At 58.2% G+C, this 24,886-nt stretch overlaps 1 protein-coding gene across 24 annotated transcripts in view; it reads left to right on the top strand.

Moving 5' to 3' along the window:
- ABLIM2 (actin binding LIM protein family member 2) overlaps positions 1 to 24,886 on the top strand; it is a 152,055-nt gene that overhangs the window by 43,988 nt on the left and 83,181 nt on the right. For all 24 annotated transcript variants that reach the window (XR_009540427.1, XR_009540445.1, XR_009540444.1 and 21 more), the window contains exons 3-6: positions 5,121 to 5,304; positions 10,877 to 10,992; positions 18,276 to 18,402; positions 21,327 to 21,420. Coding sequence is in view for 3 of the 24 variants with exons in the window: in XM_060148773.1 (XP_060004756.1) it covers positions 5,121 to 5,304; positions 10,877 to 10,992; positions 18,276 to 18,402; positions 21,327 to 21,420 (521 nt within the window). In the remaining 21 variants the exon portion in view is untranslated. The remainder of the gene's footprint in view (positions 1 to 5,120; positions 5,305 to 10,876; positions 10,993 to 18,275; positions 18,403 to 21,326; positions 21,421 to 24,886) is intronic.

The raw sequence follows: 24,886 nt of genomic DNA, 5'->3' as shown, positions 1-24,886 counted from the left end.
GAGGGGGAGTGGGGGAAGGCTGGGGGGAAGGGGGTCCTCGTGAGGACCTGGGCTGCGACACCGCGAGAGAAAGAACACAGGAGGATCCTGTCCATTTTAGTTTCGTGGACCACTGGGTGCTGTGCTGATGAGCGGAGGCCAGGGCAGGGTGGGGAGAAGGGCCTGGGCCCCAGCCTGAGACCACGGCAGCTTGGACGAGCGTGTGAGGGGGCGTCTGCTTCTGGATTGTCTTGAAATCCAGCCAGCTCTAGTTTCACGATACAAAATGGGAATCTGTGTAAGATAGAAACATAGCAAGCATCCGCACATAGCACATCCTCAAGAAAAAATGAAATGTCGCCACTGCTACAACTGAAATTTGCACAGGAAAACATATCCGGTTCTCTTGACCTTTTACGTGTAGTAGAGTTCTGCGCTTTTAGGACTTTTGTGGCAGGGGGGCCGCACCACGCAGCATACAGGGTCTTAGTTCCCCGAGCAGGGATTGAACCGGCGCCCCCTGCCAGAAGGTCTGGGTTCTGGAAGCGCAGAGTCTTAACCACTCGACCGCCAGGGAAGTCCCTAGAACATTTGTTTTCAACCAGGAGCTTTTGTAGCCCTGCTCGTGGTGCCTGGGAAACAAGGGCCCCGACTCTGAAATGATGAAAAGGTGAGGCCACAACCATGTGTGACCTCAGGAAAGCAGGCGTTTTCTGATCTGTGTGACAGCAGGACTGAGCGCGCTCATGACTGCAGAATGAGCGAAGGAAACAGGAGGGAGGGAAGCCTGTGTGCGTGTGTGTGTGTGTGTGTGTGTTGGGGGAAGAGGCCACCAGCTCTGCCTGTAACTTGGTAACAGCAGGTGGGGTTGTCCACAAGGACACAACCCCATGGGGACCATGAAGAGACACACCCAGAGCTGGTCTTAGCGACTGGGGGTGACAAGGGAATGGGGCAAAGGGATTGCGTTCCAGGGACGTTTATGAGAACAGGCCCACATGGCAGAATTGTGGAAAGTCACGGCAGGAAGCCATCTCCGGTGACGTGGGCCTGTTATTTTCAGATGGAGCATCTGAGGCAGAGGTTAGGTCAGGACCTGGGCTGGCAGTGACCATGCTGCCCTGAGCCAGCTCCCTCCAACTCACATGAACGCCCTGGGGTTCTCGGGCTGCTTTGTGTTTTAACATCAATCACTCTCTCCTCTTCCCAGACACCAGGACAGGAGCATCCCTGAGCTGACCACCCCAGGGGAATTGCCGTCCGTATTTGGGTAGAGAGCCTTCCAATCTTCTCCTTTGTAAGAGTCTTTTCGATCTGAAGTCCTGTTGTATATTTATTTCCGTGTCCCGATGTATTCTCTTTAAGGGACTGTGTAAGCCCTTTCCCCATCATACATCCTTCAACATCAATTTCAGTATATACCCAGATTCCTTCAGATGCCTGGCCTGCAGCAGACTTAGCCATTCCTCAGCTCTTAAACGTTTACATCGATTCCAGCCCGGCACTGGGCTGGTCAGTTTCCTATGCCTCATCCCGTGAGTGATCAGTATGGTTAACCCTTTGTTACAGGTGAGGACTCTGAGATTCAGAGAGGTTAAGTAACTTGCCCCAGGTCACACAGCCTGGAAGCAACAGGAGGAAGCATTCATGCCCAGGCTGCCTGTCCCTAAAGCCCAGCGTTTATTTCCTACATTATACTGTAGTGATGCTGCAGCCAACACCATGCAAGAACGCTTCTGTGGACGTTCACGGTCAGTTCCTTGGGATAGAGTCCCAGAGAGAGACGACTGGGTCAAAGGGTAGGAGCGGTTTTCACATTCCTTTGAGTCGATGCCAAAGGGTGTTCCAGAAAGTGGTGCAGATTGTCTTCCCACCATGGCCCGCCCCCTCCCGACCGTTTCTCAGAAGTGACCACAGTGACCGCCAAAGATGGGGGGCGGGCTGCTCCGGGTCACCCACAGCTGCTTGGTGCCCTTCACTGGGTCTCGGCTACTTGGATAGACAGATGGAATGTGAGGAGAATATATTGTCTTGATTAGGACGTTCAAAATTATTAACGAATTTGGACTCTTAATTTTTAGCAGGCAGAGGTCTGGGTTTACTGTCTGGCCCCGACCTTAGTGGACCCAGCCAGCTACAATCCAGTCAGTAGCAGAGATGACCGGGGCCGGGCAGGGAGGATGTAGCATTGGCCGGGCCCGGCTCTCGGGGCAGGAAAGCGGCTTTAATTCAGTCTTCTGGTGCCTCCGTGATGTAGATGCAGGTTATAGTGGGGCGCTAGATCCCTCTTCACATTCTTCTCCTTCGAAGAACAGTCAATACGGTCATATCTTTAGGAAGATTAGAAAATGAGCCCTGGAGCTCGCACGCCACTAGAGAGAAGCCTGCGCGCCTCAACGAAGATCCTGTGTGCCGCAACTAAGACCCGACACAGCCAAAAGTAAATAAGATAAATAAATAATAAATCTTTAAAAAAAGAAAAGAAAAAAAATGAGCCTAGTACCAGAGCCAAGGGTGTCCGTGAACCAGCCCGTCACTCAAGGGCTGAATTGTTACAGGCAGCGTTTACTGAAAAAGTCACTAATTCTCCTACAGAGGCCTCAGGGAGCCTGTGCTTCCCGAGTCGGGGTACATCTGCTTGGCCTACGCTGTGGTGCAAGATTTTCTTTCTTTAAATAAATGTATTTATTTTGGCTGCGTTGGGTCTTTGTTGCTGCACGCAGGCTTTCTTCAGTTGCGTTGAGCAGGGGCTACTCTTCGTTGCGGTGCGCAGGCTTCTCATTGCGGTGGCTTCTCTTGTTGTGGAGCCCGGGCTCTAGGCGCACGGGCTTCAGTAGTTGTGGCTCACGGGGTCTAGAGCGCAGGCTCAGTATTTGTGGCGCATGGGCTTCAGTAGTTGTAGCACGCGGGCTTCAGAAGTTGTGGCTTGCGGGCTCTAGAGCGCAGGCTCGGTAGTTGTGGTGCATGGGCTTAGTTGTCCACGGCATGTGGGATCTTCCCGGATCAGGGCTCGAACCCGTGTCCCCTGCATTGGCAGGCGGATTCTTAACCAGTGCGCCACCAGGGAAGCCCTGTGGTGCAAGACTGAACAAAGGCTTTTCACTCTCGGGCTGGGTGAGAGAAGGATTTAGAGCTGGGCACCGGCCTCGGGCCTCCTGGGGTGAGTGACGTCAGTAAAACGATGGCCTGGATGGTGGCCCCGCACGACTTGGGGCTTATGTCACGCTAGCATAGGATGTGCCTCTGTGCTGCCCTTCTCACCTCTGAGTAGGCCCAGATGAGGACTTGGGGGCCCAGAGAGATCAGGGCCTTGCCCAGGGGCACACAGCGCAGTGCACGAGTGGAGCCTGCATCCCCCAGGCAGCCCTGGAGTCTGGGCTTCCAGCTGCTCAGCCTTATGTCCAAAGAGCCAACAGCTCCTTGACGATGTGGAAGGAAGGATTTCCAGCCACTCTGGTGGCTGTAACCGGGTAACAGCACGTGCAGCCCTGTGGCCCAGGTGAGGGGACAGGGACACCCGGGAGAGGCCCACCACCTCGCCCTGTGTAGGGGTGGGAGCTGAGCTGAGTGGGTCCCACCTGGCAGAGCCCCCCGGAGCCCCCAGGTCCTGGGTCGTGTGCACCGACCGGTGCATGAGCTGAAAGGGCACTGCTGACCAGACCAAGCAGACCTGACCCCCGGGGACCCCAAGACCCTTGGAGATTCAGACTCCCACACTTGCTCTTCCCAAACTGACCAGCCTGAGAAGCCACCTGCAATGGAGGAAGGCTGCTCGGCTGCCCTCGCCTTCCAATCCCCCAGGGCGCCAAACAAGGTGGAGTTTAAAAGTCGGGGCTCCCTTGATCAGACACCAGGAACTCCCCTCGACCACCACCATCCGTGTCGTCAAGAGCTGCACTGTGAAAAGCTTGTCCTCTATCCACGTAATAATAATTTACCAAAATTTACAACATATGTGTTGTTTTGATAGCTTTATACTAGTAGCAGTCATCACAACACTACCCAGAATAAGCTATTAAATATTTAGAGCCTGGTGGCCATAAGAAATTCCTAATAAATCAATTTCCACGTAGACGGAGGGATTTTTGTTGCAGAGAGCCACAGGCGCCTTCCATCTCTGAAACACGTCACGTGTGCACGCAGTTCTGTGGGGGAAAGAGATGGCAATAGGCTTTCCTAGCAAACGAGGAACAAGGTGAAATGCCTGCTTTTACTCAGAGCCTGTCTCTGGGTTTTGTAAACAGAGGTCAGTGGTCTTGCTTCGACATCTACGATCTACTAGTTAAATTTAAAGATGCCAGTGCTTACAGTTCACCAGAAACTACAGCCTCTGCAATCGGTTAAAGTTTTGATGAAAATTTTTAGGCGTTGATTCAAAGATGGGCTACATGGTATTTCAAGGCTCTGGCTGGGGGGCTGCAACCCACAAAGACCCCGCCCTGACGGGCTGGCAGGCTGGGCCTCCCCAGGGAGGGCGCGAAGGCTGCTCCCTCTGGAACCAAGCCTGGTTCCCATGTGCCCTGGGGCCTGTCCTGAGGGCAGGCACTCCATCCTCCGCCTGGCAACGTCCCCCTGGTCCTCCCTGGGGCAGGAGGTATATGAGGGGTCAGTGCGAGTGTGCCCGGCCTCTCTCCCTTTTGCAGGGGGTCTGGCCTCGTCCATGCTGGGGGAGACGGGTGGAGGGGGTCAGGAAGCCTCACTGTGGCCAGGGGATCCTCCCCCCCAGAACAGGGCCCAGCACGCGGTAGGTGCTCAGGTGTGAACCGCCTCCCCATCTGTCATTTTCCTGCTGGGAACAGCCCACCTGGAGGAGCGGGGGTTGGGGGGGGCTCATGGGGCATCAGCACTGCGTCCCTGGTGGGCTCAGGAGGCGAGGAGGCGCTGGGCTGGCCCCTCAGCACAGCCTGCTTCTCATCCCGGGTCCGTGCCCCTTTCTAGAAGCTTCCACAAGAAAAGCCACTCGTCTCCAGGCTGAGGGGCCGGAGCTGGAGTCTGTGCTTAGGGCCTGGCCCCCCGAGGGTTCAGCGAGCCACCCTGAGTTCGCACCGAAGCCTGTGTGTAGTGAGGGATACGCGCGGAGCCCGGCGGGACTGGGGAGCTGGTGGTCACCTGCTACCTCGGCCCCTCCCGTGTGTCCCCAGAATGCGGCTGTGACCTGGCCGAGGGCGGCTTCTTCGCGCGGCAGGGCGAGTACATCTGCACCCAGGACTACCAGAGGCTGTACGGGACCCGCTGCTTCAGCTGCGATCAGTTCATCGAGGGCGAGGTGGTGTCGGCGCTGGGCAAGACCTACCACCCAAACTGCTTCGTGTGTGCCGTCTGCCGGTGAGTGTGGGACCTGCAACCGCCCCTCCCCAGCCCTCCCTCCTCCCTCCTCCCTACCCCTCCCTCCTCCCTCCTCCCTACCCCTCCCTCCTCCCTCCCTCCCCCTCCCTCCCTCCTCCCTCCTCCTCCCTCCTCCCCCTCCTCCCTCCCCCCTCCTCCCTCCTCCCTCCCTCCTCCCTCCTCCTTCCTCCTCCCTCCTCCCTCCTCCCTCCTCCCTCCCTCCCTCCTTCCCTCCCTCCCATTGTCTCCTATGGCCGGGAGGGAGGTGGGACCCAGCCAAGGGATGGCAGGTGGACCCTGGCCCTGCTCTGAGGCACACCTTCATCCAGCCGCACACCTTGCAGGCCCCCACCCCTTGCCCGCAGCACAGGATCAAGCCCTCTTTCCGGGATGCAGAGGCCCGTGGGTTCTGAGACTGCCAGCACGAGGCCTCTGGTGGCTTCTGGGGAGGTGCTCGCCCACGGCCTGTGCCCTCTCGGCCCCGCCCACCAGCCCCCGCCCGTCCGCAGCCTCCACCTCGTCTCCTCTCACGTCAGTGTCTGCAGCGCCCACGCTTCGGCCTCTCCGTGCCCAGCCACTGCCTTACTCAGACCCAGAACTCACCTCCCTGGAGTCCTGCCAAGGCCTCCACACTGGGGTCCCTGTTTTCCCTCTGCCTGTCACTCCTCCACCCCACCCCCATGACCTCCACGAGAAAGTCTGAGCCTCCCAGCCTGGCTGAGAGGAGCTTCACAGTCTGTTCCAGTCCCTTCATTCCTTTATTCATTCATTCATTCATTCATTCATCCAGGCTTTTCTAGATGCCTCCGTGGGCCAGGCCCCAGGCTGGCTCTGGTGACTTGGAGCTGCATTAGCCCAGACCCTACGGGCACAGCATCTGGGGACACAGCAGTGCAGCAAGAGCTGCCTCCCCCCAGCCTCCCTGTCCCCTCCCTGTCCCTCGTCGCGGCTCCCCTGCATCCTGGGCCCTACAACCCTTCTGTGGCACCGTGTCCCAGAGCTGCTTGACGGCAGCACCACGTGGGCAGGGACTGGATTTGACTCCTCCGGCGCCTGCCGCCTGCCACAGAGCAGGTGTCCGGTGAATGGCCGCTAGAGACAGAATGAGGTCCTCAGCCCCGGCAGCAAGGCTACACCCGCTCCCCTCTCTGCCCTGCACCTCTGGGGCTTGGGGGCAGCAGCAGGCAGCCCTCCCACGTGGGCATCCTGCCTCCCCCCTCCCTCCCTCCCTCCCTCCCTCCCTCCCACCCACCACAGCCCCAGACACATTGCTCCCAGGGGGAATGTTCTGTCTAGAAAACAAAGAATGAAACCCCCAGAGTTTATTCTCTGTTCTCTCTGTCTCACCACACCCAGTTGAAAGGGGCCTTGTTGAGTGTTGTTCCCGCTGTTTTCTGTAGTTGTGGCACGTGCTCTAGGCGAAAAGGGAAGCTTTTGTTGGGGGTGGGGGTGGGAGGAGGTGCTGGGCCAGGAAGGAGCCATGACAAGGGACATTTCTAACGGAAGAGTCACCGTGTGTCATTGCAGCGTGCGTGGGTCAAGGTTCCCCCAAGGATAATCTGCATGTTTGATTTCTGTGAACGTAGCTTAGAGACAAGGGGTGACATAATCACAGTGGGTTTGAAAGATCACCTCTGTAATCCGATATCGTAAAAATAATACCTGACAGCCCTGTCGTGCTGGAGTCACTGGGCCTGGACTTACCCACCCGCTATAAAAAACTAGAAGACTGGAAAAAATATGCAAAACAACTGTTTTGGGATACTGGCGTACAGGCAGCTCAGGACTAACAGAGGGAAGACGAAAGAAGGGACCCCTGTGACCACCCAGCTTTCTGCCTGGAGGCTGTTTCTTGAACCAGAGGACAGGAAGGGAACCAGGTAGGGCATGGCATCCTCCCCAAGTTAAGAGACAGTGATGTGAGAGGCAGAACAGCATAGCAGAAGGGAGAGAGCTATGCAGAACGAAACATCAGGAGAGTTGCACAGAGGTGCCTTTGACTCTTGGACTAAACACGAAGCCATGTAGACGGAGAGGAAATTTCACAAGGTTGGGCAAAAAATGACCAGGTTACTGTAAGCTAAACATTCCCAGGGCTGGGAGACATTCGAGTTCTGGCCAGGTGGAGATTCCTTGTGGAACACCCAGGCATGCAGTGGGGACACCAAAAGCATCATGCCTTATTAGCGGAACTGAAATCGCCCTAGAGTGAAGGCGTAAACCTGCTCGAAGTTCAAGAACAAGCCTCAAAGAGATCACGCTGGTCTGCAAGCGAGCTAACTGCCTGCCAAAGTAAAGTGTAACACTCTTCGTAGAAAGAGAAGAAAACCCAGCCCTCAACAACATAAAATCGACAATGTCCAACACCCATCAAATGTGACCGGTCATAAGAAGAAGCTGGAAAACGTGACCCAGGGCCAGAAGAAAAATCAGTCAGTAGCAACAGACCCAGAAATGAGATCAATGGTGAAACTAGCAGACGATGACTTTAAAACAGCCGATGTAAATATATTTAAGTATGCAGAGGAAAGCATGAACATAAGCAGGAACATTATAGAAGACATGGAAAGAAACCAAATGGAAATTATAGAAATGAAAATTGAAATTTCTGAAATAAAAAACTCCCTGAGGGCTTCCCTGGTGGCGCAGTGGTTGACAGACCGCCTGCCGATGCAGGGGACACGGGTTCGTGCCCCGGTCCGGGAAGATCCCACATGCCGCGGAGCGGCTGGGCCCGTGAGCCATGGCCGCTGAGCCTGCGCATCCGGAGCCTGTGCTCCGCAACGGGAGAGGCCACAACAGTGAGAGGCCCGTGTACCACACACACACAAAAAAAGACATCAAGAAAATGAAAAAGCAAGCCATCAGCTTAATAGAAGATACATATCTGGTGAAACACAGTTATCTACAATATATAAAGAACTTCTACAACTCAATAATAAGACCAAAAACACTATTAAAAATGAGCAAAGGAGTTTAGCAGATACTTCACAAAAATGTATGTAAATGACCAATAAACAAATGAAATGATTACATTAACATCACTAGTCATCAGGGGAATTCCAATTAAAACTCGTTGAAATACCATCCAATGTCCTCTAGAATGACTCACAGTAAGAAGATGGATAGTGTCAAGTGTTGGTGAGGATACAGAGTGAAAGGAGTTGTCACAGGTCTCTGGTGGGAAGGCAAAGTGGTGCAACCTCTACAGAAAGCAGTTTGGCAGTGTCTTGTGAAGTTAGGCACACAGTTAGCACGTGGCCCAGCAATTCCGCTCCTAGGTATTTACCCAGGAGAAACAAAAGCACACGGCCACACAGACTTGGCAGCAAACGTTCTTAGCAGCTTTATTTGTAACAGTCCCAAACTGGAAAGAATCCAAATGTCCTTGGACATGAACAGTTCATCCGTGCAAAGGAGCAGCATTTGACAATCAAAAAGAACAAACCAGTGGTGTGTGCAGTCGTGTGAGTGAATCTCAAAAACACGCAGCAGAACAAGACATCAAAGACTGCGTACCGTGTGATTCCATTTATAGGCAGTTCCAGAAGATCAAGTCTGATCCATGGCACAGAACGCCGATCATAGCCGCCTGGGGCCGGGGTGGGGGGATGAGTGTGGACGGTCATAGCAGGCTTTTTACAGTGGACAGAAATGTCCCATACCATGACTGTGGTCCTGGTTACATGAGTGTGTACATTTGTCAACATATACTTCAATGAAGTTGAATTAATAAAATAATAGCTACCATCCATTCAGCCCCTCCTGGGTCCCAGGCATAATACTAGAGCTTTCCATGCTGTAGGTCAGATGCACGGATGGATGAATAACAGCCTGAGACACAGATGTCCGTAGTCCCGTTTTACAAGTGAGAAGCAGGAGCTCGGAGAGGTTAAGCAGCTTGCTCTGGGTCACACAGCCAGAGATTCTCTCCGAGCGCATCCAGGGATGGCAAGGGACTCCCGCTGTGGCCCAAGACCCCCATTACCAAGGCAGCTGCAAGACAGCAGGTGGGAGAGAGGTAGACCCCAGCACTAACCACGCGGGATGCAGCGCACGGCGTCAGATAGCTGCCAGGGCAGCTGAAGGACGGAGAGCGGCAGGACCATCTCGCAAGTCTTGGGACGGGGTTCAGCTCAGCTTATATAGGTCCTTGCTCCCTAAGAGCTGAGACTGGCTGGCTGGGGCCCTGCTGAATCCGCCTAGGGCCCTGAACGCCAGCCCCACAAAGTGGGGGGCTTTGGCGGGGCTTTTTCACGGGAAGGCTTGGCAGCCTCATGGGTCAGAAAGCTCTTCTGGTCGCAGAGTCGGGGCTGGACTGGAGCCGGCGTGACCCAGGCAGGCTCCGAGAGGAGGCCCTGCAGGGGAAGGCGGCTGAGCTAGGCCTCCAGGGGGACCTTCGGTTATTGACGTGTTCACGTACTTGCTCATTCTTTCACTGACAGTGACCTGTCGAGCACCTGGCTGTGCCTGGCCTTGTCCAGTCCCGAAGGAGGCGGGGGGGACACGACGAAGGCTTAAGCCAGAGGACGGGGTGTGCCCTGGTCCAGATAATTCAGAGACTGCCGCCCACAGGGCTCAGATTCTCTTGCCAGGCTGAACTGGGGGAGGAGGTGGCCCAGTGGCAGGAGGTGGCCTGACCCTAGCTCACCAGAGGCGGGCACCCGATCCACCTCTGTCACCAGAGGGGAAGTTCCGGGGCTGAAGCAGGTGGGCCGGCTCTGCTGCCCCCACCGGCCTCGCTTGGGCAGCCCAGGGCCGTAACTTCCCCTTGCCCCAGGGCTGGGACTAGGGACTCTGCTTTGGATGCAGAGTTTAAGGGGAGGCCAAAAAAAGTGATCAAGGTAAATGATATTTTAATGTGATACTTCAGAAATTGGAATGAATGCAAAAAAGAAATCCATGATGAAAAAAATGCCAGACTTTAAAGACGGAGTCCAGCATACAGTCTTGCATGCTCCTAGCGGCACTGCTTTCTGAGAGACCCAGGGAGGCAAATCACGGCGCTTTGGAGTCAGACAGGTCTTGGTTTGAGTCTGGTTCTGACGGGCAGCAGCCGTGTGTCCTTGGAAAAGTCAACTATCCTCTCTGAACTTCAATTTTCTCACCCATCGAGAAAAACAAAGCAAAGACCAACCTGGGCAAGCATCTTAATGGTGATAAATGAGGCAGGCATTAAGGAATCTGTCATAGAACCTGGCCTGGCACCTAGTAGATGCTCAGTAAACGGTGCTGTTGCCATGAGTATTGAACTGACAAAGCGTGCTGGGCGGTCAGAGGAGGCAGGGTTGGATGGAGGAGGCCAACGGCTGAGACTGCCCAGTTGATCGCCCCGTGCAAGCACTGGCCGGCCCCCACTGCTCTGGCCCACTGCACCACGGTTCTACCTGCCGGTGCCGATGAGGAAACTAAGGCTAAGATGGCCCAGCGGCAGCGCCTGCACGCAGACACCCAGCGTCCTGGGCCTGTGGTCCCCGGGGAGGTGACGGCGTGGTGTCTAGGATGGGGCTCCCCTCACCCAGGAGAAGAGCCAGGAGGTGGTCCTGGCTGGTAATGCGCTGTCTTCTTTCAGGTTGCCCTTCCCGCCCGGGGACCGAGTGACCTTCAACGGCAAGGAATGCATGTGCCAGAAGTGCTCCCTGCCCACGGCGGCGGGCGGCAGCGCGCCCCTGTCCCAGGGCCTCTGGAGTAAGTGGACGCAGCACGGCGTGGCGGAGGGGGCGTGGCGGTGCCGGGCGGCGGGCGGCAGCGCGCCCCTGTCCCAGGGCCTCTGGAGTAAGTGGACGCAGCACGGCGTGGCGGAGGGGGCGTGGCGGTGCCGGGCGGCGGGCGGCAGCGCGCCCCTGTCCCAGGGCCTCTGGAGTAAGTGGACGCAGCACGGCGTGGCGGAGGGGGCGTGGCGGTGCCGGGCGGCGGGCGGCAGCGCGCCCCTGTCCCAGGGCCTCTGGAGTAAGTGGACGCAGCACGGCGTGGCGGAGGGGGCGTGGCGGTGCCGGGCGGCGGGCGGCAGCGCGCCCCTGTCCCAGGGCCTCTGGAGTAAGTGGACGCAGCACGGCGTGGCGGAGGGGGCTTGGCGGTGCCGGGCGGCGGGCGGCAGCGCGCCCCTGTCCCAGGGCCTCTGGAGTAAGTGGACGCAGCACGGCGTGGCGGAGGGGGCTTGGCGGTGCCGGGCGGCGGGCCCGACACCACTGGGACCAGAAGTAGTGGAAGCGAATAACTGTGGATGAACACAACGAAGGGAGCCAGGGCCAGGCGTCTCTGGGGTACTCCTGCCTCTAAGCCTTTGCTCAGCCTGTGCCCTCCCCCCTTTGTGCCACTCCACCTTTCAGCCCGGCTCTAGCCCACCTCCTCCAGGAAGCCTTCTGGCCTCCTTCTGGCCTTCTCCCTCCCGCACCCACACTCAGCTCCCCGCAGTTATTTCCAGAGCATCCGGGAGCCCTTCAGGAGAGCCACTAGGAGAACAGTGACCTCTGGGCTCCTGGGGTCTGGGGCTCTTGGATTACGTGTTCCGTCCCCTGGGAGCTGGGCCAGGGTGCGTATGCAGTGGGTGCTCAATACATGCTTCTTGAATGAAGAAGGGGGTTGTTAGTGAAAACGAACCAGTAGCAGGGGCATGTCAGGAGCTTGTGGACGTGGGGCAGAGAGCGAGGTGGGAGCAGAAAGGCGCTGGCCTTTCCCTGTGGGTGGCTCTTCCAGGACCAGAGATGGGACACAGGGACGGGGAGGGAGCCCAGCGCCCCAGGACTGCTCCCACCAGGCTCCCACTGCAGAAACGGGGTGTTCAGAGCCCATCCTGTGTGCATGGTGGCTGTGGTGTCCCAGTGCCAGAGCCACGTGTCCTGGGACAGAGGAGGGGTTTGTATTGACTTCCAGAGCCAGCCCCTGACTCTCCTCACTCTCCTGTCCTCTCCCGCTTCCTTGTCCGCGACACTGAAAGTCTGTACAGAGGAGACTGCACATCCTCCCAGGAGCCGAGTGTTGGCTTCAGGGACTGGTAACAATTTTATCTGGGAAATGAGGCGAAGCCTTCATCCCTTGGGGAGGCAAGCTCACGGCAGTCACAGTTGGTGAGGCTGTTGCTTTGAGGTCTGCTAGGAGAGTTCTCCGTTCAAAACTTGCTCTCCAGCTGAGGTCTGGATTGATTAAATTTTTGAGAATTTGCTTCAACAAACAGCCCTATTATCATTAAGCCTGAGATAGTAATCAAAAACTACAGCAAAATTTGAAAAGGCGGGGATTAGTTTGAAGAGTTTGTCCAGAGCTTCCTGGCAGCCAAAGTAAAAAGGGAAATATGCCCAATCACAAACTCATTGTCTGAGACTTTTTTGAGATTTTTTTAAATGTCATGGGCAGAAAGGCTGCCCTCTCCAAATGGAAATTTATTTTAAAATATCAAATTTGTGTTTTCAAAGAACAAATGCTGCCCTCACCCCCAGATGGGTCTGTAACCCACCCCTTCTATAACCTATCCCTTCTCGCAGTCCATGGTGATAATCCCCAGCTTAGAACCGGTTTTGTGCCTGGAAGGCATTACACATTCATCACCAGTTCTTGGCTTCTGTGTGGATGTCTGCATTGTCTTCCCAGCTCCCACCTCCTTTTGTCCCCAGAGCAGCCTGGCCAGGCAGGAGTCCCTCCCTCCTTCTGCAGGAGCATAAGTGCCCTGAGCCTGGTGGAGAGCAGCAGAAGTGCTGGGTGCCCAGTGTCCAGCTAGGGAGGGGTGGGGCTGAGGTTTGAGGCAAGGCCTTTAAAGTCCAAAGCAGGGGAGCCCGCCCTGCTGTGACCAGAGGCTTTCTGAAGAGGTGGCCTTTGTTCTGAAACCTAAAACACAGGTTTTCGTTAAGTAGGCATTGAGGGGAGGGCACTGCATGAGCTGGGCCCAACTGCCACCCCCATGTGAGTGGACAAGGGGGGTGCTATGTGGGAGCAGGGAATGGAAGTGAAGAAATCAGGCGGCAAAGCCATGCCAGGGAGCTCCTGCTGCATCCTGGAGGCAACGAGGAGCCATAGATGGCTGTTGAGGGAGGTAGTGCCGGGGTGGGTTGGGAGCACGCTAGGAATGTGAGCCTGCGCAGCGTGGTCTGCCCTGCAGGTGGTGGCAGCTGGGGGAGGGACGCGGCCCTTCTTGCATAGGGTGGAAAGCTGCAGATGGCCACCTTTGGGGGCCGCCTTCCCTGGGGGAAGCGGAGAGTGGCCAGCTGCTCCCGTGGAAGTCAGGCTTGGTCCCAGGGACCTGAGCTTCCCTCTTCCGCTCATTGGCCTGAGCCTGTTGCTTAGTAACAGGATCAGCGCTTCTTGCTGGATGCCCACGCCTTCCCTGGGGAGGGGTGCACCACTCCTTCTGGGTGGCCAGCTCCTCCACCGCACCTGAGCGTTCCACGCCGCTTCTGCCCTGCACTGCCTCCCCGACTGCCCTGGGGGGAGGGTCTCCTCCCGGAGAGCCCGCTGGGCGCCCATCCAGGCTCCCCTTTTCCAGGCTCCTCCCGTACTCTCCAGCTCTGAACCGGTTGCTGGTTGGAGCCGGTCACAGGGCAGCCCTCAGAGAGGCCCAGCGCCACTCCAATCAGGGCGCAGCTCTGAGCCCGGCTGTGAGGAATAGACCCCGCCACTCACCACCTGGGTGCCCTGGGCACGCTGTGTCCCGTCTCCGGGCCTTGGGAGTGGATGTGGGGTCAGCAGTGGGTGTGGGCAGTGGCCCGCAGGGGCAGCCTGGTGTGGCAGCAACCAGGAGCTGGGAACGCGGGACCTTGGACCGGGGCAGCCCTGTCCAAGCTGAGGAGCCCCGTGACCCGTTCTTGGGCTCGACTCCACCTGCTGGGGCCCAGCCCAGCCAGGACGGGGTCACACCCGGAACCTGGGGTCACACTCGGAGCCAGGATCAGGAGGCCCACCGAGGTCAGGAGGGAAGGGGCAGGGCCCTGGCATCCAAGGCCTCTGCTGGCTGTGTGCCCGTGAGGGGCCGTCCTGTGGGCGGGGCGGGTCCTCAGGCCTTCGGACGTGCCTCCACCTGGGCTGTGGCCCTCGGAGCTTCTGTGTCTTCCGCCCACGTGGGGTTGCACTGTCCATGTGATCAGGGGTGGGTGACGGGCTCAGAGCCCCGGTCCCCCCTCTGGAAATGGGGTGAGCCTTTCTTGTGGCAAGGCTGAGGTTAAATGAGGGGATGACGTGGAAAGATGAGGAGGGGCTGGGCCCCAAGGGGGGAGCAGGCATGCGGGCTGCCTTGTGGGGTGCAGTGGCTGCCTTGTGGGGTGCATCTGCCTTGTAGGGTGCTGTAGCCCCCAGGAACCAATGTCCCTCCTGGCCGCCACTCCCCGCCCCCCAGCCACTGCGTTACAGTCAGGGGGTCGAGTCGCCAGTTCAGTGCAGAGCCCAATGGGTGGGATGCACTTGAACCTTTTCTATCTCTCCCAGCAGATGCTCGCAGGCCCTCCTGCTTGGCCCAGGCTCCTTAGAGAAATCGCAAGCCAAGCCCGTAACGTCTCAGGCATTTTAAAGTTAGAACTCTGTCGGTTCCTTGCCATCAAAGGTCAATCTCAGATTCGACCCAGACCCCCCTCCACTCCCAGTTAGATCTGAGGAGGACAGTGGGCGAGGGGGTCTGATCCTGCACCCCACTCCCAGCCCGAGGCCACAGCTGGGGCTCAGAGAGGCCCCTGACACGTCCTGGGTCCCATGCGAGTTAGTGGCAGAGCCGGGCCTTCGAACCCATGACCGCGTCTGCTAGAGGAGGGGGCACTTGAGGGGAAACAAGGAGACTTTTTGGAAGGTTCTAGAAGGGTCATGCTGGGGAAGGGGCCCAGGTCCATCCTGTGGCTGTGATGGCAGAGCCAGGCCCAGGGTGCGAGGATGAGTGGGTGGCAGGCTTTGGCCCTTCCAGGCCAAAGTGTGCCCCCCTCCTGCCCCCGGGCAGTGGGGACACACTCCCTCAAGGACGTCTGCGCATTGACAGCTGTTGTCGAGTGGATTCATCCCAGAAGATTCACCTGTCATTTGCAAAGCCCTGCGAAGCTATGCTGAGCTCCAGATGTGTTTAGAAGATGAGGATTGCCGTTTCCATGACAACAGTCCTCGCACCTGGCCCTGGCCTCCACGTTCACGGCTCACTATTAGTGAGACTCTACCCCGAGTCTACGGGGACAAGGAGGCGGTGTGGAGGTGCGGAGCACGTCCCCCCCGGCGGCAGGTGGCACGTTTGCCCGGAGCCTCGGACCCTGCCCTGGGGGCGGGCACACTGCTGATCCAGGAAGAGGCAGAGCGGGGGGCTTCCCGCAGGGAATCGGCCCCTCACGAGGTGTCCCCCTCGAGACAACAGCGGTAATAGTTCGAGCGTTCAGCTCACGTGCGCTTATTCATTCCTCAAACGCATCCTTCACACCACACGCCTGTCTCTGTTCGCTCATGACAGCTGCGTGAGGCTGGTCCTGTTACTACCCCCATAAAATGCGTCCCTGTCTTAGTGGGCACAGAGACGTGAAGTGACTTGGTCACTGTCACACAGCTGGCGGGGACAGCCTGGCTTCCAGCCACTGCCGTGCCCCGCCTCCCCCCAGGCCCAGCGTGGTCCGGGCTGCTCCTTGGCTTTGCCCGTCTGCGAAGACCTGGACCGAGGCCCTGAGCAGGCTTTCTCGACTTCAGCGCTGTTGACATCTGGGGCCTGACGATTCTTTGTGGTGGGGGCCGACCTGTGCCCTGGAGGGTTTTGAGCAGCGTTCCTGGCCTCCGGGCCCCTGGGGCACGACCCCCACCTTCCACGCCCAGTTGGAAGGACCAGAATTGTGTCCAGACACAGCCCAAAGCCCCCGGCAGCAAAATGGCCCCAGTCAAGAGGCACTGGCACGGAGCGCACCGTGCGTGCCCGCGGTCACCCGCGAGGTGCGCGGACCCAGCGCTGGAAGGCGGTGTCGGCCCTGCTCTGCTGGGGACAGACTGAGGGGCCGGGAGGGGAGGGGCCTTGATGCCTCCGGAACTTGAGGAGGGAGCTTCCTCTTGGCTCCCATGCATTCAGGCGTTCGTTCACTGAGCTCTTCTCTGCCGCCAGCCTGGCTGGGCTCCATGATCCTGAGATGGCTGGGAGGTCCCCTCTTCCCTCCCAGCCCTGGACCTTGGGGTTTGAGCCTGTTCTTCGGGTCTTTTCCAAAGTCGCCAGTGGATTTGATGGTGTGGTAAATTAAGAAATCTAGAGTTTGACCAACAGTTCTGTAGATATTAAATATTTTTTATTCTTAAAGATAACGTGATGCTGGGCTCTGCCCAGAAGGAGAGCAAATCCCTGTCAGAGCAGAGTCTGGCGAGCCCGCCGTGCGTCGGGCGTGTCCCGGCAGCATCAGCACCTAGACGTGCGGGCTCTGCTGTCTTCATATGAGATCCGTCATTGAATGTGACTGCCCCGCCCCACCCCCCGGCTGGAAACAGGGCTCCACACGGAGAGGAAAGAGCCTTGTCCAGTGTGACCCCGAGGAGTAGGGCCAGGATTGGAGCCAGGCTGCTGGACCTTGGGCCCCATTCTTTCATCTAGGGTGGGGGGGTCCCTGCCTGGCTGAGCCCAGGAAATGCTGAGTCCCTCAGGGCACCCCCTGCTCGCCTCTGCTCATCAGGGCCCTTTGGGGTCCCCAAGGCCCCACCCTTGTCATGTCCCCGACACACACAGATATACATGGAAATACTAGACACACACACACATAGAGACACACACATGCAGCCACACACAGACAGACACACGCAGAGACGGATAGACCTACATACAGACATACACACATTTATGCACAGACACAGACACACTTACACAGACACACAGACTCACGCAGGGACACACACTCACACAGACACATACACTCATGCATACACACAACACATCACACACACAGGCATTAACACACGCATACATAGATACACCCCTGCACACACACCCCTGCACACAGTCACATACAGATATACCTGTCTGCACACAGACATGTCACACAAAGATACAAGTGCACGTAATCAGACACAATACATGCACATAAGACACACGTGTACGTACTCGATACAGATATGTGCACACACACGCACGCCCCAGGCAGGTCATGCTGCCTGTCTCTGCCCCTGACGTTGCCCGGCCTGCTCCACCCCCTGGTCCTTCAGCACACGTGGCACTGACTGTGGGAGCCCCTGGTGTGGCTGCCCATGGCTGGAGGGGTCGGGAGGCAGCAGGGCCGTGTCCTGAGCACCCGAGACCCTGGGGGGGGGCTTGATCAGGGATGGGCATGGCTGGAGGGGCAGCGGGGAGACCAGTCAGGGGCCCAGACCAGGCTGGGGGCCATGGGAGGGAGAGCCCCCATCACCGGGGGTGAAGGTGCTTCCTGGGGCCTGGCTCCGACCTGGGCTGAGGCTGGGAGCACAAGCGCGGGTGGCCACTGTCCTATGTCCGGGATGTGGCACGGCTGGCCACAGAAGGAGCTCAGAAGCTGGGGCCGGAGGGCTTCCTGGGAGGGGCACCCTGGCAGGCGAGCGCTCAGAGGACAGGCATCGGGGCTCCAACCTCTCTAAAGCGGCACCTTTCCTGGTGGGGGGGCACAATTAGGTTCAAAGTCCACCTGCCAACAGAGCAGGACAGGCGAGGCCACCCAGAGCTCCTGCCATCATGGCACCCTGCTGCCCGGGCCATGCTTGGGGCAGTGCCCACTGCAGGGTGCCCCTGTGCAAGTCCACATCTGCTTCCGCAGGCCTGGACGCCCATCTCTGGAAGGTGGGGCCTCTGTCTAGTTCATGCTGGTATCCCAGGCGCGCGGCCCAGGCTGCACGCAGTCGGCGCTCGACGCGCGCTCACTCTGGCCGTCGTATAACGGCCGCGCTGGACGGTTCCGTCTGTCCCGTCCCCAGGCCCGCTCTCACTGCCCCTGGGGTGTCTGAAGTCCCAGCGGTGCAGGGCCGTCACCCTGCGCCTCTCGCCCACACCCACGAGGATGACGGCTGTGCTCCATTCTGTCTTCCAGGTTGCAAGGGCTGCGGAGTGGAGATCAAAAACGGCCAGTCCCTGGTGGCCCTGGAGAAACACTGGCATCTGGGCTGTTTCAAGTGCAAGACGTGCGGGAAACAACTGAACGCGGAGTATATCAGCAAGTGAGTGGGCGGGGCTCGCTGGCCTGTCACCTGGGGGCGGGGCAGGGCTCATCCTGTGCCCACCCTCCTGCCAGCTCCTCCGGGGGAGCCCCTCTCCCTACCAGCCTTGCGTCCTCAGTGTGGTTTGCAGAGACTCCCATGCTCTTTCTGTTCACTGGGACAGAGACTTTAGCGCTCCCACCTTTGACCCTGTAAAACACCTCCCCACACCGCCCCTGGTGTCACCCTCGCCCGTGGAATTCGCCCCCCTTGCTGGTGCCTGCACCCCCTGCAGGATGCAAAGTGGACGTCAGCCGAGGCCGGCAGCAGAGCAAGGAAGAGAGGGCTGACCGGGCTCGGGTGTCACAGGTGTGACGGCGCAGCCCTGTCTTCTGCCGCGGGGCCATCGGCAGCTCCCGCTGGCCGACACAGGGTCCCTGATGTGTGCTCAGGATGCAGCGGTGGCTGGTTTGGGGTGCGGGGGGAGCACCGTTATCCAGAGGCAGTGGGGAGGGAGCTTCTGGGGATCGGGCCCTGAGCAGAGGCAGCTGGTCTGCCAGGTGCATTCTAATCCCTGGAGATCAGGAAACTGAGTCAGGTGAGCCCCCAGACAGCACCGGGGAGGGAAGGGTTACAGGCTGAGCTCAAAGGAGCAGCTTCTCTGAGTGCAGAGCGGCTCCCTGCTGCCAGTTAGGGGCTTTTCTGGCAACTTCTATCAAAGACTGTGCTAGTTCTTGATGCTCTGAGGGAATAGAACCATCACAGGAATTGACTGGGGTCAAAAACCGCTGCAATAAAACTTCCGAGAATAAAACACGCACACATACATGCATGCACACGCATGTGCAGGCGAGAGCGGGTGTACACTGGGGGAATCCGAATCGGGTCGCTGCGTGTACCAGTGTCAATTTCCTGTGGACCTTGTACTCTAATTCTGTAAGATGTGAGCCTTGGGGAAACCTGGGGAAGGCCGTCCTGGTTTCTCTGTCCCGTTTCTTACAACTGTGTTTGGATCCACAATTATCTCAAAATCAAACATTGCCAGTGAGAGTCCCCACATCAAGATGAGCCTCTGTCCAGGCTGGGTCAGGCTGGGGGGGTTGCTGGCCACTTGGGCCAGGACCTGTTGCCTCTGTCATAGTAAAGGGAAGGGGTGAGTGACACGCCAAGGCAGCCTTGGGGACAGAGCACTTAAAATAAAACAAAATGATGCCCAGCCCCCAGAGCGCTGCAGCCCCTCTCACCCACACAGCGTGTGCGTTACTTAGCAGCCTCTGGGACAGCCCGGAATTCGTGATGAGGGCGTGGTGGTGTTGCCATGGAGACGTCATCTTTGAACCTCCTGGATTTGCTGCATGTACAGCCTTTTTTGGGGAGAGGTCGGGGCCCTGAGGTCAGGGCATTTGAAGGTGGACCCTAAGGGCCCAATATACGTGTCCCCTCTCCTGTGGAAGGAAGGGCTGCTTCGTTTCTGAGGCTGCAGAGAAACACCGGGACCTCACCCCTCCTGCCGTCATCTGTGTGACCCAGACGAGGTCCTGAGCTTTGAGGAAAAGAGGGCGCCACTAGCTGCAGTCTCCCAACAGCTTGAGAAATCTCACCTTCTGTTAGCAGCTGAGCAAACATCGAAACCAAACTGGGGCTCACACGGCAACTGCAGCAGTGCGGGGTTGGGGGCGGGGGGGGATGACGCACCAGAGTAACGCCCCCGACCCTGCACCCCCCATGCCAGTCGCCTCCACGTCCAAGTCCCATTGGGCTGGACCTGGGGCCAGGGGGACAGCCCCGGTTGGCGATGGCCACCGGGTGCCAGGTGCCGGCCATACCTTGTCTCCCTTAGACCTTGCACTTACCGATCCCACTTTACAGCCAGGAAGCTGAGGCCCAGACGGGTTCAGTGACAGCTGGGACTCTGGGCGTTTGAGTGCAAGCCTGTTCACTCACCGCTGCCCAGCAGGAAGCATTGGCACCACCTCCGACACCGTCACTGCCACTCGTCCCGTGGCGTTGACCCCATAGTGATAATTAATGAGCTCCGACCGCAGGCCAGACACTGTCCAGGCCTTGTGTCTGCGTTGTCTTCTGTCCACCACCTGCAAACCAGCTTCTCCTTACAGTTGAGTGAAGGGGGCTCGGCATTTAAGCAGCCCGCCCACGGCTGCCCAGATATTCATGAGCGGTGCCCACGAGGTGTCCCGCTCGTCCCAATTTCCCAAAGCCACGAGCCACGCGCGCGGCGCGTAGGAAGCCCGCCATTGCTGTGCGCGGGGAGCGCGGACGCGTCGCTCCTTCCTGCGCAGCCTGATGCCCCTCGCCCCTCGGATTTCGAGAGCAGGAAGCTCCCGGCCACGCCCGGGAGGGTGAGGGTCGGTCCCAAGGCACGCCTGCCACTTGGCATCTTGTCACCCTCAGACCTGGTCTCCACCGTGGGCGGCTTTGTCACACCCCCTTGTCGGCTCACGTTTTTCTCCAGCGCCCCAGGCCCCTTTCAGAATGAGCAGGAAGCCACCCAATGCGTAAATAGACTATTTCCCACCCCGGTTGTTAAACACATGACAGAATGAACTGGAAGGAAGAGCCACGTCTGCGGACACGTCTTTTATTTCCCAGACGCAGCTTTGATTCCTTGCGCTCAGCCTTTGGAGCCCTCCGCCAGCCCTCGCTCGCCCCCTGAGCAGGCGGCCCCACCTCTTGCACCTCAGTTTGTCCACCTGTGAAATGGAACGATCTTTGTGGTATTTCTCTTGGGGCTGCCCTGATGACCGAGGGGCCGTGCTGGTGCCCATAAGTGCCCCATACACGCTGTTCAAGGGCTGTGCTGTTACCCAGAGTAGGAGGAAGTGGGCGTTTGCCCCTTGGACGTGGCCGCTCTCGTTGGCGAGGACTCTGAGGGCTTGGGGGTCCCGGGGGTGCCCCCGCCGTCCTGACTGCCGGCTCTGTTGCAGGGATGGGCTGCCCTACTGTGAGGCGGACTATCACAGCAAGTTCGGGATCCGCTGCGATGGCTGTGAGAAGTACATCACGGGGCACGTGCTGGAGGTAAGGAGGCCCGCCTGGAGGCTGCAGGCGTGACACTCGCCCGCTCTAAGGTCTTCTCTGGGCACTGGGGTCTGCCCGCCCCCTAGGAGTTAACAGAGAGGATAAGAAGGTGCCTCTTGTGGCGTCTGGGGTGTATGTTTGTGCAGGAACCCGCAGCCCTGAGCCTCTGCCTCCCAGCTCTGCCAGAGGGCACCTTCCAGGGTCTGCCCAGTGAGTGCCACCTCCTCCAGGAATACTTCCCTGCAACACTCTCTCACCTGTGCCCTTTACACGTTGACAGAGAGGTGGGAAGAACTTGCGATCCTGGTTCAGCCCTTTGGCATCTAGATGGGAAATCTGAGGCGTGGCGGGTTGCAAAGGCAGCCTGGGAGGCAGGGCTGGGTCCGCAGAGGCGGACAGGTCACCCAGCGATCTCAGGTTGGGGCATTTCTGGGGTGCTGACAGGTGCGTTTCTTGGTCTGGGTGGTAGTTACACGGGTGTGTCCCTTTGTGAAAATAACACGTGTTATGCACTTTACTACATTTGTTCAGTAGGATCAATTCCATGGGGTGCACAGGACCAAACCCACCCCCCTGATGCTCTGGCCCAGCCTGCCCCCCCACCCCACTCTGCAGCCCCTCCTGGGCTCTGCGCTGGGGCGGGTGGATGGGCCATCCCTCGGCGAGCATATGGTCTGTTGGGGAGGGCAGAGGTAACCAGAGGACCTGGGGGGTGGGGAGGGGGCAGAGCAGTGGGAGAGGAGGGGCCCTGACCCAGCCAAGGGGCCTGGGAGCCTTTTCCAAGGAGGTCACAGAAGCAGCCTCTGGGGGTGGGAAGACAGGTTGGGGTCTGAGGCTGCAGGGCCCAGGCCACCCTCCCAGACAAGGGCTTCTGAACCCTGGAAAGCCTGGGTCGGATTTGCATGCCAGAGAGCTCCCTCAGGCTGCCGCTGAGGCTGGACTTGAGGCCGGAGGCCGGGAGGCCAGCCAGGAAGGGCTGGGCATTCCCACATCCCCGAGGACTCCTGCGCTGCCCGCCCCACAGCTAGAGCCCAGCCGTAGCGGGCGCAGAATGCCTCGGTGAATTGCACGCTGGGCACTGAGCCGCTTTTCTTGAAATTACACTTGACATCAGAGCTGCAGGGAGAGAGTTGCCCCAGGGCCTCAGCTCCAGGTAGCTGGGAGGGGAAGGGGGTGGCCACACCCACCCAGGGGCAGTGAGGCCCTCCCCACCATCTCCCCATTTCCCAGATGCCACAGCGGGAATGGTCCCAGGCTCTGTGCAGAGCTGTGCCCTTCTACGCCCAGAGGCCCCTGCGGGGGGCTGTGATTACACCCTCATTGACTGTAGAGAGTTTGCAAAGCACAAATAAGGGGGGATGTCACTGACATGCGATCATACTTAGCTGAACTTTTTGGCTGGATTCCTTCCAGTTTTTTCTCTCTCCACATGTCAGAGTTGGCATCAAACCATTTATACATTATATCCTGATTTTTTTCAACTCCCATGTCCTATTTAATAGGTTCCTATGTTTTTGTTTTGTGTTTTATGCGTCTTTTTGTAAACAGCCTTATTGGAATATAGTTCACATACCACGCAATTCACCCGCATAAAGTGTGTGATTTTAGTATCTTCTTTTAGTATCTTCACAGAGCTGTGCACCCATCCCCACAGTCCATTTTAGGACGTTCTCATCACCTCAAGAAGCAGCCCGTACCCCTTAGCTGTTCCTCCCCTACACCCTGAGCCCGTGGCAGCCACCAGTCTACTTGGGTCTCTGTAGAGTTCCCTGTTCTGGACGCATCATATAAATGGAAATCATCCACTATGTGGGGTCCTCTGTGATTGAATCTGTCTCACAAGATAACATTTCCAGGTGCATCGCACATACGAGTGTTTCAGTGTTGCATCGGAATGCTTTAGGCTGATCGTTCATTGTTGGACATAGCACCGTTTTCCACTTCTTTACTACGATAAATAACACTGAGATGAACATCTTTTTTTATTGCATTTCTAGTTTTCCTTAAGATTCATTCACAGAAGTGTAGAAACTGAGCCAACAACCATGAACTTTGTAAGGGTTCTTGACACATAAATTGCTTTCCAGAAAGTTTATTCTGATTTACGTGCTTATCGACAGAGCGCGATCTTTCCCATCTCCCCCCTGGGTGTAATCTTTATGAAATCCTGTGTCGAGCTGATAGGGGAGAACGGGGGGCCTCGCTGCTGTTTGCTTCCCTCCCACCCCTAGTGGTGCCGGGTCTTCTTTGTCATTTTTAGCCCATCAGAGTTCTTGCATTTCAGTTATCTTCCGTCAGCATCGCCTGTTTCTACACTGGGGGCTCCACGTCTTTCTGACAGAGTTGGGCGGGTGGTCACGTGATGAGACTGTTGACATCTCATCTGATGAATATCTTGTATGTTTTTCTGGGGTGGTGATCACGCCTCATGTTTGTACCCCCATCCTCCGAACATGCACGAAGGATGCGTCCTCCCGCCGTACCCCACGGTGACGTCTCACCTGGCCCTCCCGTCTCTCCAGGGCTCTCTCCTCACCCAGACCCTGCTGCAGACCCTGCTCTGGGGGAGTCTGGGCAGCCGCCACCTCCGGCAGCAGCACCGAGGCTTCTGGAGGATCCCCCGGCCAGGGCCCCACCTGCCGCAGTGCCTGGCAGTTCAAGCCTGTTTCTCTCTGTTCCCCCAAAAGACTGTTCCAGACCTTCCTCGCTCTCCTGGGCTGCTGCCCTCCCACCCCAGCCGGCCAGCCACAATGACCTTGTCTAAGACTTCACAGAGAGAGGGTCAGACGCCACTCAGGGCTGTCTGCGAAGCCTCTACCCCACCCGCTCCTGCCCTTCCTGACGGAGGCTCTGTCTCTCCTCCCAGCCACAGCCCCCAGCCCTGTGCTCCGGTCCGAACCCCGCCCACCTCCTCTGGAGCCTTACCCTGCCATCTCCTTTCCTCCCTGGGGGCCACAAGGCATCCTCCTGGTGGCTTGTTGAAACAGCTCGTCGCCCCCGTTTAAAGAGACTAGAAACCTGTCACCCTCACCTGTCCAGGTCCACCAGCCGCTGCACCGTCTCTTCAAGCCGCTCCCCAGAGCGCCGGCCCCCTCCCGCCCTGCTTGGTGCCCTCACTCTGTGGGCTCGTGTCTGTGTGTCTGGGAGAGCGTGTGCCGGGCTATTGGCCACACGCAGGGCCGAGCCCAGGAGGCCCAGCCGGGCTCCCGGTGCCTGTTCTTGGCCCGACCGCCTGGCCGCCCCCTGCGTAGGTGTTGCTTTGTGCTGTTTCACGCCACGCTGTGATACCTGATGGCCTTAGCGGGCAGCATCTTAGGCTCTGTGGGCTGAGCAGTTGTCGCCACAGGTGTGTGACTGTAGCCTGGCCCGCTTCCGGCACCCTTTGGGGTGGGCGGGACACGCCAGCCCCGGCCCTGGCGGCCCGGTCACCAGAACCTCCTCGGGGATCCGAGGGGTCGTGTCTGCG

The sequence above is a fragment of the Lagenorhynchus albirostris genome, chromosome 4 (assembly GCF_949774975.1).
Source record: "Lagenorhynchus albirostris chromosome 4, mLagAlb1.1, whole genome shotgun sequence".
Classification (NCBI taxonomy): Eukaryota; Metazoa; Chordata; class Mammalia; order Artiodactyla; family Delphinidae; genus Lagenorhynchus; species Lagenorhynchus albirostris.
This window is presented reverse-complemented; position numbering and strand designations above follow the sequence as displayed.